This window comes from Geotrypetes seraphini, chromosome 1 (genome assembly GCF_902459505.1).
Source record: "Geotrypetes seraphini chromosome 1, aGeoSer1.1, whole genome shotgun sequence".
NCBI lineage: Eukaryota > Metazoa > Chordata > Amphibia > Gymnophiona > Dermophiidae > Geotrypetes > Geotrypetes seraphini.
The window spans coordinates 336,971,281-336,984,537 of NC_047084.1; the positions used below are offsets into that span (position 1 = coordinate 336,971,281).

Consider the following 13,257-nt stretch of genomic DNA (forward strand, 5'->3'; position numbering starts at 1 on the left):
GGAAAAACACTGGAAGAACAATGGATTGGTTGAGATGAAATTCTGAAACCACTTTAGGTAGGAATTTAGGATGAGTACGGAGGACCACCTAGTCATGACGGAACACAGTGAAAGGTGGATCAGCAACTAAAGCTTGCAGCTCACTGACTCTTCGAGCAGATGTGAGGGCAAGGAGAAACACCACTTTCCAAGTGAGATACTTCAGATGAGCCGTAGACATTGATTCAAATGGAGGCTTCATCAATTGAGCAAGAACAACATTGAGATCCCACATCACTGGAGGCAGTTTGAGAGGAGGTTTGATACTGAAAAGTCCTTTCATGAATCTGGAAACCACTGGATGAGCAGAGAGGGGTTTCCCTTCAATAGGCTGATGGAAAGCAGCAATTACATTGAGATGGACTCGAATCGATGTAGACTTGAGGGCAGAGCTGGATAAGTGCAAAAGATAATCTAGCACAGAAAATAATGAGGAATGTTGAGGCTCCTTATCGCGAGATGCACCACGTAGAAAATCTAGTCCATTTTTGGTGGTAGCATTGGCTAGTGGTAGACTTCCTAGAAGCCTCTAAAATGTCTCTTACAGGTTGAGAAAACTGAAGAGGAGTTATGTTGAGAAGTACCAAGCTGTCAGGTGTAGAGACTACAGGTTGGGATGAAGCAGAGACAGAAAAACTGGTAGAAGATATGGCTCCCTGCTGCTGAGTTGAAGTAGAAGGGAGTACCGAGCTTGTCTCGGCCACCGAGGAGCAATGAAATCATGGTGGCATGAGCGTTCTTCAACTTGACAAGAGTCTTGAGAATGAGAGGGGACTGAGGGAATGCATCCAGGAAGAGATTCGTCCATTCCAGTAGGAAAGCATCTGCCTCGAGCAGAACTGAGGCAGTTTGTGGTTGTGGGGGGCTGCAAAGAGATCTATTTGAGGCATGCCCCACTGTGAAAAAATGTGATGTGGAGGCGAGGAATGGAGTGTCCATACGTGAGGTTGCAGAAAATGACTCAAGTTGTCCGCTAAGCAATTTTTCGCCCCTTGGATGTAGACAGCTTTTAGGAAGGTGTTGTGATGGATTGCCCAGTCCCAAACCTTCAGAGCTTCTTGATAAAGAGAGGAAGATCCCGTCCCTTTCTGTTTGTTGATATTGGTTGTCCATCTGAATGAGGACGACCTGGTTGTGAAGAAGATTTTGAAAAGCTTTGAGAGCATTGAAGATCACTCTGAGTTCCAACAGATTGATGTGACACCGGTGATCCGCACTGGTCCAGTGGCTTTGAGTATGGAGACCATCGAGATGAGTGCCCCAAGCGTAGGTCGAGGAATCTGTTGTGAGGACCTTCTGATGGGGGGGGGGGGGCGTTTGAAACAGTAAGCCTCTGGAGAGATTGGAAGATAGCATCCACCAGCGGAAGCTGTCTCATGGAAGGAGTGACTGCAATGCGTCGAGAAAGTGGGTTGCAAGCCTGCATTCACTAAGATGCCAGGGTCCACTGAGAAATTCTGAGGTGACGGCTGGCAAAAGAAGTTACGTGTTCTGTGGAGGCCATGTGACCTAGTAGTACCATCATGTGTCTCGCTGAGATTGAAGAGCGGGAAGACACTGCATGACAGAGTTGAAGGAGAGCTTCCAGACGTTGTTGCGGAAGGAATGCTCTAAATTGGATAGTGTCCAGAACAGCTCCAATGAGCTATAGATTCTGAGAGGGCTGAAGTTGGGATTTAGGAAAGTTGATTTCGAATCCCAAACTTTGTAGGAGCCACATAGTCCTTTGGGTCGCTACAATAACCCCCTGAGATGTCGAATCTTTGATGAGACAGTCGTCTAGGTAGGGAAACACCTGGAGACTATGGTTCCGTAGAGCTGCTGCTACCACCACCATGCACCTGGTGAATACTATGGAAGATGAATCCAGGCCAAAGGGTGGAAGGGGATGCAAGTAGAAACTTCCTTTAGATACAGAGAACATAACTACCGTATTTTCACTCATATACCGCGCACCCGTGCAAAATGCGCACACGGGTATACCGCGCGGGGAACACAAATTTATGTAATAAAATGTTAATATAACGCGCAGATGTGTATACCGTGCATGCTAAAACCTCCTCCCGCCTACTCCAAACCGGCATCCTCCCCCCCGCTCACGTCACCCCCCCTCCCCCGCGATCCTACATCCCCCCAGCACCGCAAATACAACTCTTACCCGATTGGGCACCGGCACCAGCACCAATGCACAGCATGTGCCAGTGCCAGTGCCCGAAGATCCTCCCTCGTTGGTTTGGGCTGGGCTGGGCTGGGCCGGGCGGTACGAGAGAGATCCTCCTTCTTCCTCTGCCGGGCTGGACTAGGCTTTGAGCATTTGCACATGCGCCTTTTGGTCTCGCTCTCTCCGAGATTATCTCGGAGAGAGCGAGACCAGAAGGCTTTGAGCATGTGCAAATGCTCAAAGCCTAGTCCAGCCCGGCAGAGGAAGAAGGAGGATCTCTCTCGCACCGCCCGGCCCAGCCCATCCCAGCCCAAACCAACGAGGGAGGATCTTCGGGCACTGGCACATGCTGTGCATTGGTGCTGGTGCCGGTGCCCAATCGGGTAAGAGTTGTATTTGCGATGCTGGGGGGGATGTAGGATCGCGGGGGGGGGGGGGAAGGATGCCGGTTCGCAGGGGGAATGCCGGATCAGAATGTAAAAAAAAAATTGTAAAACGCACTCACACGTATAATGCGCATGGTTATGCATGGTTTGTAAAATCGTGTATAACGCGAGCGTTATATGCGTGAAAATACGGTAATCGTTCTGATCTATATTTAAAATGGGTCTTAGATCGCCTGTCTTCTTTGGAACTAGAAAGTAACAGGAGTAAAATCCCCTGCTCTGCTGTTCCAGGGGAACTTCCTTGATGGCACGGAGACAAAGCAGACCTTGAGGTTCCTGAAGGTCGGTCTGGGATGGATTGGTAGGATACTCTCTTGGAGAAAGCTCTGGTGGAACTTGAGTGAAATGAAGAGAGTTTCCATCTCTGATTATTGTGGGATGGAAGGACATAGGCAGAAGGATGGAGGTTATGCTCTGTTGGAGTCAAAAAAGCTGCAAAGCCTTAGGTGCAGCAGAAGGCTGAGGTTCCTTGGAAGGGGCTTGAGTGTAAGGAGCCGCTTTGGAGCATAATGCCTCTGGAAAACCGTAGTAGGGCATGAAGGTTTTGTAGGAGCTGACTTTGGCTTGACAATGGAAGCAAAAAATTTTTCATGATCTGACAACTTCTTAGTTGCAGCCTCTATGGATTCATCAAAGAGGCCATTGCTCTGACAAGGAATGTTAGCCAGATGGTCCTGAAGATTAGGATCCATGGCAATGGTGCGAAGTAAGGCCAAGTGGCGCAGTGCTACAGAAAAAACAGTGGCCCTAGCCAACAGTTCAAAGGCATCATAAGATGACTGGAGAAGATGCAATCCGAGTTGTGACAGAGTAGTAGTTATGTCTTAAAACTCGAAATGTCTAAATAAATCCAGGTTCTTCAGAAAACCTGGAAGAAGATAAATAAGGAGCTTGATATAGATGGCGGGATTGGGGAGATAATTGTGAATTCTCAAACCCTTTGCAGTGTAGAGATCTATACTTAGAGACCAATTTGCCTGGAAGAGCAGGTATAGCATAAGGAGTTTCCAGACAACGTTTGAAAGCTTGAGATAAAAGCTTGTTAAGAGGAAGCTTAAGTGACTCTGCAGGAGGTTGAGGGATATGCATGACCTCGAAATACTCCTTAGAGAATTTAGAACCAGCATCGAACTGAATTTCCAGATCATCAGCTGATCCGCCAAGGCCTTGCCACGAGAATGGCTCAATGACCTCGAGGTGCCTCAAGTGGAGAACAAAGGTGAAGCCTCTCTGGAGAAATGACAATCTAAAGCAGGGGTGTCAAAGTCCCTCCTCGAGGGCCGTAATCCAGTCAGGTTTTCAGGATTTCCCCAATGAATATGCATTGAAAGCAGTGCATGCACATAGATCTCATGCATATTCATTGGGGAAATCCTGAAAACCCGACTGGATTCCGGCCCTCGAGGACCGACTTTGACACCTGTGATCTAAAGAATATGGAGACTTGGAGGAGGTAATGAACTGGAGTGAGGAGTTGGGGCCTCGAAGAACTGGAATGAGGCCCAGATGAAGAAGGCTGTTCTTTAGAAGATCTGCGTCTCAATGAATGTCTCGATGAAGGCCTCGATCGGCAACGAGAGTGGTGCTTGGAAGCAGTCTCGAGGATTGAGGTAACTTCGCCCTATATATGGAAACAGGCAATGCTGCTGGTGAATGGATAGGGCTCGAAGCTGTAGATCGAAACTCGGTGGTATGGATCGAGAAATTTCGAAGCACTCCCAAAGATTTTGCTACTTGTATGGAGTGTGAAGATTCAAATCGAAACACTTGCAAAGAATCTACTCCTTGCATAGAGTGTGAAGTTCCAATCGAGACACTCGCAAAGAATCTACTCCTTGCATCGAGTGTGTAGATGCCAGACCAGACACTCGCAAAGACTCTGCTCCTTGCATAGAGTGTGAAGCTTCAACTCGAGGCACAAGCAGGGACTCGACCTTGCGGAAGACTGATTGCCCAGGCTGGATTACAGGAGGCATTGTCGAGGCAGAACCATATTTGCTCAATAACTGAACAAATTGCTGCTCTAACATGGTCTGAAGAGAAGCCTGCAAAGGTGGATCTGCGTCTGAAACCAGACCACTTGCTGAGGCTAAAGGCTCCAAGGTGAGGACCAGCGCAGGAACCTTCTGCTGAGGTATCTGACCTGAGTGGAGCTCAGAGGAAGATAAAGCAGGTGTACTTGAGGCGAAAGACAATCCAAACGAAGACGGTCTGATGAGACTCGAGGTTGGTGAAAGCAGGAGGACCCTCGCTGGAAGGTGGGACCGAGGTAGCACTCAAGGTCGAGAGTGTCACCGAGGAGTTCATGCTGAAGATTTTCTCCAAGAAAACTCTATGACGTTTAAGGGCTTGAGGTTGAAGAGTAGCCCAGCGCTTGCACGACTTTGGATTATAGGCAGGCCCTATTCGTGAGAGAAATTGCACGTTGGCAGTGGCTACGCTTCTTGAAGCCTGTGACCGGCTGGGACATAGGAGGGAAGAGAGCCGCTGTGAAGTTGACGCCCACAGGCTGCAGTCGCGCGGCCTGGCCCGCCAGTCAGTCACTGAAGAAAAAATTAAAAATTAAAATAAGTCTTCTTTTTTTTTTTAAACTGTAAAGAAAGAAAGTAACACAGCAATTCGTGAAGAAAATAAACAAACTGCAATGAGAGAAGGCACGAAGAAACAAAGTTAAACGCAGAGAGTCAAAGACGGACTTCTCGGCTCCGCGGAAAACTGAGAACTAAGGAGACACGCCCTGTGCTGGGCGGGAAGGCACTCGCGCATGCGCGGTGCGGCTGACTTGAAACTGCTAGTTTCTACAAGCAAGTCTGCTTGCGAGGCTTCTGCATCGGGGCTCCATCAATGACGTCACCCATATGTGAGAATAGGCTGCCTGCTTGTCCTTGGATAAATATAATATAGAGAGCATTTAGACAATTTTCTTTCTAGTGCCACCATATTCAACTGGCAAAACCTAATGTCTCCTTCCTTAGCTTCCCATCAGAGCAGTCCAAAACTTGTGGAATGTATCAAACCCAGTTCCCAAGATAGATGGGACTCCAAAATCTCTATCCAAATAATTTCAGTCCCAAATGCAGTATACAGCCATGTTCCTACATGGGACCAACAGTGCATTATGAACGTAAGGAGGACTGATCAGAAAGTACTGCTTGCAACTCCTCCCATGATGTCGAAACACCTCTGGTAGAAAGTTTTCAAACCTAGGCGCTTGCTCACTTTTGAAATTAAATACATATATATGCCAATGAAGCCTTATCCCAGCTACTGGGCAATGATGGTTTTTGAAGCTGATTAGCCTTATCTGCAACTTGCAAAGAGAAAAATCTGCTCAACTTTGGAAATTGGTTATCACTCTAGTAGTAATTAAAGTACACAATAGACATGGAGCAAAAATAAAGATTTGATCTAATTGAAATAAGGACAGGAGTGCTTGATCAACATTGCTGCTTCTTGAACCAGAAAGATCTGTACATGTTAAAACTTGTAGCTCTTAGAAGAAAAGATAAAAATCAAGAATAACTATATAAAGAGTGAGATTCTTCCAAGTTGCTCCTTAAAGGGAGTTGAAGGATGGAAGTCCCAGTGTATTAAGCAGCAGAATCAAACTCTACTCAGGACAGGAGAAATGCACCAAAGAGAAGGTACACTACACTAAAGAGAGACTTTCAGGTGGCCTTGAACACATGACAAAGTTGCAACTTGAACTTAAGGGCACTCAAGCTATTCCAACCGGAAGAAAGATGCAATTCAATGGAGAGAGATCTGTCTCCTCTGTATATCACTTGTCAAGATTCACCAAATTCTCAAGTAAGCTAAAGAGGGAAGTCAATTCTGAGACTTAAAAAGCATGGCCAAAACATACTCCTCAAAAACTACAATGCTTGAAGCATAGAGACAGATTTCTTGTAGTAGAATCTCTTCTACTGGGAAGTCTGAGGATGCTGAAGTACTTTAGATTGAATCGACTATCCAAAACCTCCAGTTAGTTTGGTGCCGTAACAAAATTATGGAGGAGAAAGAAATGTGAATTTCTGGAGCATCCAACTTCAAATCGGAATAGACTGGAATATATACTGCCATGTGACCAGAGCTGCAAGTAACATACTCCTAATGGAACTGTGTAAAATTTATGAAAATTCTTCGTTATATGTAGTGTTTTTGCACAAAATTTCCCCATCCTAAGGCCTCCTCCTTCAGCTCCAGCCTCCCCAGTTCCATCTTTCACTCCAAATACAGTTCTCTCTCAGGAAGACCCCCACTACTGTCACCAAAGCCTTCTCTCACTTGCAATGCATAAAGTCTCATTCTCCCTCCCTCTCAGGCACACACCCTTACCTCTTATTCTTCTTCCTGTCAGGCATACATCAGAATCGAATTGTTTTTCCTACTTCTCCCCTTCTCATTGCATCACTTCCCCACACTCCCCATGGCATACCGTTTGACCTCTCCCCACACTAGCAGTACACACTCAACTTTTGCTGCGTCTCTCCCATTCCCATGGTACATACATTGCTTTCTCTGATGACCTCCCATCCCCATGGTACACACTCAGCTTTCTCTGCCCCCTCCCAAAAATCTCAATGGCACACACTTTTGCTGCTCGACCCCCCCCCCCCAAATGCACTCTAGATTCTAGAACATAAGACTAGCCACACTGGGGCAGAATGATGGTTCATTTAGCCAAGTATCCTGCTTCCAGTAGTGGCCAATCCAGGTCACAAATACCTGGCAGAATCCCAAATAGTAGCAATATTCCATGCTAGCAATCCCAGGGACAGCAATGGTACGAAGAAACAAAGTTAAACGCAGGAACTTGTCCAAATTTTTATAAACCCAGATACATTAACCACTGTTACCACACTCACCTAGCTCTACTCCCATCTCCATGGTATACTCACCTTGCTCTGCTCCTTCCTCCCTATGGCACGCTCACTTTGCTTTACCTCCCCCTCCAACTTTCCCTATGGCATTCTCTCCTTGTTCTGCCCCCTCTTCCATAGCACACTTGCTTTGCTTGTTTGCTGCCTTTCAACCTCTACAACGGTATTTTTCTAATCTAAATCATATTATTGATTCCAGAGGAAGGCAACAAAAATAATCTTGGGATTGCACTAAGAGACCTACGAGAATAGGCTTCACTCATGCCACTGCTTCAGGGCACAGGATTAACAGGCAGCACGCGCTCTCAACTCATACACCAACTAACTTCCACAATAGTGCCACAAACTGATGGCCACCATTGGGGTATCCTGAGTTGATTCAGATAAGCAATATTATTGATATTTTTGAGCTGCATGTTCATTTTACAAAATGTTTTAAGTGTGTAATTAACAATGAAGGATTTTTTTAATGCCTATGATGGATGGTATGAAGTAGAGCACCATAGCTCTAGTTCAATTTGTTTATGCACATGGAGCTGTTCCTTGGGTCATCTGAGTCTTTTTTTCCTAGAGCCATGATGCAGGGAAAAAAATTTGTCCATGTCCTTGCGAGCTTAGCCCCATCCCCTCCAGCTCAGTCCCCATCTCATTCCCACAAGCTTGGTCCCTGCCCCTGCAAGCCACCTGATCCCATCTGCATAAGCCTCGAATATTATGATTTTATACCAAACGTTATTTTATTAAAGTATAAAAAGAAACAATATTCTGTACAACTGTCATTTTATAAACACAAATAATACACAGCAAGGATCAACAAAACCCATCTCCCCTCCCCTTCACAAATATCCCCTCCACTATCGAGAAAACTGAATAAGCCAAATTACAGAATGCTACACAAAAAAATCATGCAAACAGAATACCACAGTCACACACAACAGGAATAGTGTTAGGGGAGTGCAACTAGGGCAACTTCCCTCTGGTCAGAGAGAGTGAGTCTAAGCCAGCTGGAAGCTAAAGAAGCATAGCCTGGGCTTTCCAGTTATGTCCAATACCAGCTCTAGCAGGATACATATTTCAAATCTGATATATTCTAATCACAAAATAGAAAATAAAATTATTTTTTTCTACCTTTTATCATCTCATCATTTTATTCTTCAAATTATGTTGGTCTCAGGCACTGGTCTCTGTTTTCCTTTGTTTTCTCTTAACCATTTGACATTTTCTTTTCTGACCATTTGACATTTCTTCTTTCTCCACGCTCACCATCTATCTTTTATCTCTGTGTATGTATAGTTGCCCATGTTCAGCATTCTCCTTCTCTATGTCTCCTATATATCCCTTTCTAGTATTTCCCCTGTGTCCATCTCCCTGCCTTCATCATCTCGCTATTCTATGATCGCCTCTTGCTGTGTACAGGGAGAGGGGAAAGAGAGAGAGAGAGAAAGATCCAGGGTGCATCTCTCCCATTCCCTCTACTGCCACATCCAACATTTCTCCCTCTCTCATCCCTTGGATCATGTGCATTTTTCACCATCGCCCACCAGCTCCATGCCCAACATTTCTCCTTCTATCACCCCTCTCCAGCACCATGCCACACCTCTTCCTCCATCACTATGTCCAACATTCCTCCCCTTGCATCCCCTTCAATCTGTCTTTCTGTTCCATCTCCACCACCATTTCCAAAATGTTCTCCCTCATGTACCTCTACCGCACTCTGTCTCTCTGCTCAACAATTTTCCTTTCCCCATGTGCACCATCGCTTTCCCTCTCACTCGCACACTCATGCCCAACAATTCTCCTTTTCTATTCCCTCCCTCCCTTGTGCCCAAATTTCATGTCTCTTACCTTTCTTCTGTGTCCCGAATTCGTGCCCCTCTCCCTGCCTTTGTCCCAAATTCGTGCCCCTCCCATGTCCCAAAGCGCTTCTTTCCTTCCTTTCTCCCAAGATAATATCCCCTCTCTCCCTTACTTGTTCCCTTCAGGGCCGTCCAGCTGGGCTGCTCCTTCCTGCCTTCAGCAGCACTTGTTTGCAGGGACGCAGTCATCGGTTCTTGCATGTGGCTGACCCAGAAGCCATCTCTCCCACGTCAGGACAGTTGGCTTCCGGGTCAGCCACGTGCTGCATCCCTGCAAAGAACAAGTTCGGCTGAAGGCAGGAAGGAGCAGCCCACCTGGAAGGAGGACTGTTGAGGTAACTGGGATCCCCAGCTGACCTGGAAGGCTTCCTTTCAATGTCAGCTCTGACATCGGAGGGAAGCATTCTGGGTCAGCTTCAGCGGAGGGGGTATGCAGCTGGAGGGCAGGAAGGAGGCCCTTTTATAAATGGGATCTCTGGCAGCGGTTGCGAATGACAGTGGCTCCACATTGGGTGTGAGGGTGGGAGACTGTTTGACCCATGATAAGGAGGGAGGGAGGAAGGCTGCTGGACTCGCAAGGGGAGCTGCTGACCGGGAGGGGTGAGAAGGAAGGCAACTCAGCAGATCCTTTAGTGCGGGGACAAGGCCATTCACTACTCCACACGGCAAGTCATGGATAACAGTCACCTTGTCATTCTCTATTTTTTCCTTCATGTTTTGACAAGACCTTTTCTTTGTATATTTGTGTAGTAATTCTTATATATGATATTGGAGAATAGGGTTGTTTTGTGATTCCAAGGTGTGTGCACCTCCAGTCCTTCCTATATTTTTTTGGTTATACCACATTCACATCATTGGAGTACAGGTCTTGCCTATCTTGGGGGGGAGGGGAAAACATCTTATAGGGAACCTAGCAAGTAAAATGAATAATTACTTTACTTTTGGTTCAAACAAATTTGACTGTTGGATGACTGGATGGACCATGCAGGTCTTTATCTGACGAGATTTACATTTACTGTGTTATTTGGTTTTGAGTTTAAAACCTCAAGTAAGGTACTTTACTGCTCAACTGACACTTAGTTCTACAACTGGTTCAAGAGCAGCTTCAGTAACAAGTCCAGGAGCAGCATGGTCTACCTGTCACCATCTGCTGGCGACAGAGAATATTAAACATCTAAGGCTGCAAGATGCCCTTACTAGACTATGAACTTAGGACTTATTTTGTTCTCCCTCTGTCTCTATCTGCTGGTTGATGAAGGCACAGCCCACAAGGTCTGGAATGATCTATGAGGACTCTATGGTAAAACAGAAAAATAAAAAATGTAAATATGAACACAAAAACCAAAGAAATCTTAATTAGTAAAAAGAATGCAATGTGAACACACAAGACCAGGTGTAGAGAGAAGATGTGAGGCATCATGAACACACACAGATAGATGAGTTTTATGCTGAAAATGCTTCTATGCAGGACTCTTAATACATTGTGGAAATCAAACTTGTTAAATAAATGTTATAGCCTGTGAGAAAGTTTTGGTGGAGTGGGAATAAAATAACTGAATTTAAGGCAGTATGGGATAAGCAAAGAGAATTTATGGAAGTGACAGTTAAACCAGAGGGAGGCCATGGTATTTTAACAGGAAGGAGACTAGTTATCACCTACTTAAACACAGAGTATTATATGATTGCAATCAGGGTGCTATTTCATTTTCAGTGGGGTTCATGCAATATTTATCATTCAGTCTTCACTGCACCTATTCTAAAATAATTTCATCAGACTGAACATATCATACCCAAATGGAAAGCTAAAAAACAAAAACAAAAACCGGCAAGAAACTGCTTATGAATGCTAAAACCATGGCAGCTAAAAATAAACAAATTTCACTTAGCAAAAGAGAAAACTTGATATGCTGCAAGGTCAGTCAGAAAACTGCTAACACTGTGGGGTACATTACTTTAGCGTCCACAGATGCAGGTCAACTCAGGCAGTCTGTCACTCTCAGAAAACTTGCCTCCTTATAGCAATGCAACCTCCAAAGTTGCAATTAGTTTCCTCTTTCTGTCAGGTTCTTAGAGGAAAAAATGGATCTGAAAATCTAAGCATGATTAATTGGACTGAAGGAGAAATCCAAGGCTTTCAACTCCCTCCAAAAGGGGGAAAACTGAATTGGCCCAAATTTTTATTATTTGCATTTTTCTACTGGGCATACTTAAAGCTAATAATGGCAGTAACAATAGCAGCTATGTTTCCTGCTAATAAAGATTTTGATAGTGCTACAGACTTATTAGATATTGCTAAAATATCTGTTTAAGAGGTCAAAGGAAACAGGAAGAAAGCAAGAGAATGAAAATAAATAGGAAAAATAAATGCATCTAGTAATTTTAACAATGTACATACCAAAAGAATGAAGAACATAAAGAACACAAAAGTAGTAAAATAAATTGGTCCCAAAATTCGATTAGCGTCTTCAACTTCTGTAAAGTTAAAATCTCCCAAAATGATGCGGAACTGAGTAAAGCTAAAAATAAAAATAAAACTCATAAAAATAAAATTAAAAACAAGCATATCATCACAAGTACTATAGCTCTTTTTAAAGGAGCCTAGTTCAAGAAAACATTCTATCAGAGAAAAAGAACTATGAGCTCAATGTGAAAATGCATGATTTTCATCCTGGGGTTTTCTCTAAAATGTAAGTGAAAGTTCTATGGAAAATAATTCTCTTTATAAATGGGCATCCTTGAACTTTCAGTCTAATTGCAATTATAAATTTCAAATTTCAGCTGATGTGTAAATTGACACCACTCTCTTCAGGGTTGCTGCCCATGTAACTACTAGCACTCCCATTTAATGAACTCTATGCATCCAACAGTATAACCTTTGAACTGAAGAACCAGTGGTCCTAGTTTATGTTGGCTGTTTGATGGTAAGTCCATGCTCTGGTTACTCAAAGTGGCACTTGGTTATCATGTGCACTGATGCCCAAAAAGCATAACTTCCAACTTGAAATGAATGAACTCATCAATCTGTTCTCTGCATATTTGACACCAGAGTAGAGAATGACACGGTGGCGGTTACCCGCGGCTAGCCGCGGGTAACCCGCCAAAACAGGGAATGAAAAATAGCAGTTGCTGCGGGGATGGGGACAAGGCCATTCACCGCCCCGTGGAGCGGTGAATGGTCTTGTCTCCGCAGTGAGGCATCAAGGATCGCGCGGTCCACCACCCGCCCGATCGATCGTTTAACCAGCTTCCTCTCTCCACCTCACCTTAGTTTGCCGGCTTTCTTTTTCGGCAGCCCGCACGCGCAGCTGCTCAGTAATCAATCTTCTGCTCTGATGCAACTGGAAACAGGAAGTTGCAGCAGAAAAGATTGAACTTTGAGCAGCCGCTTGTGCGCGGCTCTTTGAAAGCGTGCGGATCGCCGAAAAAGAAAGCTGGCAAACTAAGGTGAGGTGGAGAGAGGAAGTTGGTTAAACGAGCGAGCGAGCCAGCGGGTGGGTGGAGGCTGCGGGGACCGTGTTCCCGGCTCACACAAGAAAGGAGGGAGTGAAAGTGACACAAAGGCTTTAGAAGCTTAAAATATACTTGCCGATGGATAGAAGGAATGGAGAGACGTGATGGAAACTTTCAAATATTTGATGGGCTTCAGTAAAGGAGTCACGACATGGCATAACATTACAGGGAAAAAAGTGTAGGAAGACTGATGCCTGGAACAGTCTGCTAGTAGAAATGGCAAAAACCCAAATCTAAAAACACAGAACACAGTAATAAAGGGCTGCTAGTGGTGGTGGGGGGGCTGATAGAAGATATGAAAGAAGGGTGGTAGAAAGGAACAGATGGTAAAGGAAGGAGGGAAGGGTGGTGGTGGAAAGGAA

The 13,257-nt window shown here is 45.0% G+C and overlaps 1 protein-coding gene across 1 annotated transcript in view; it reads right to left on the bottom strand.

Moving 5' to 3' along the window:
• PKD2 (polycystin 2, transient receptor potential cation channel) overlaps positions 1-13,257 on the bottom strand; it is a 149,107-nt gene that overhangs the window by 35,675 nt on the left and 100,175 nt on the right. Inside the window, 1 exon segment of the mRNA XM_033959554.1 lies at positions 11,781-11,901. Within this exon segment, the coding sequence (XP_033815445.1) occupies positions 11,781-11,901 (121 nt within the window).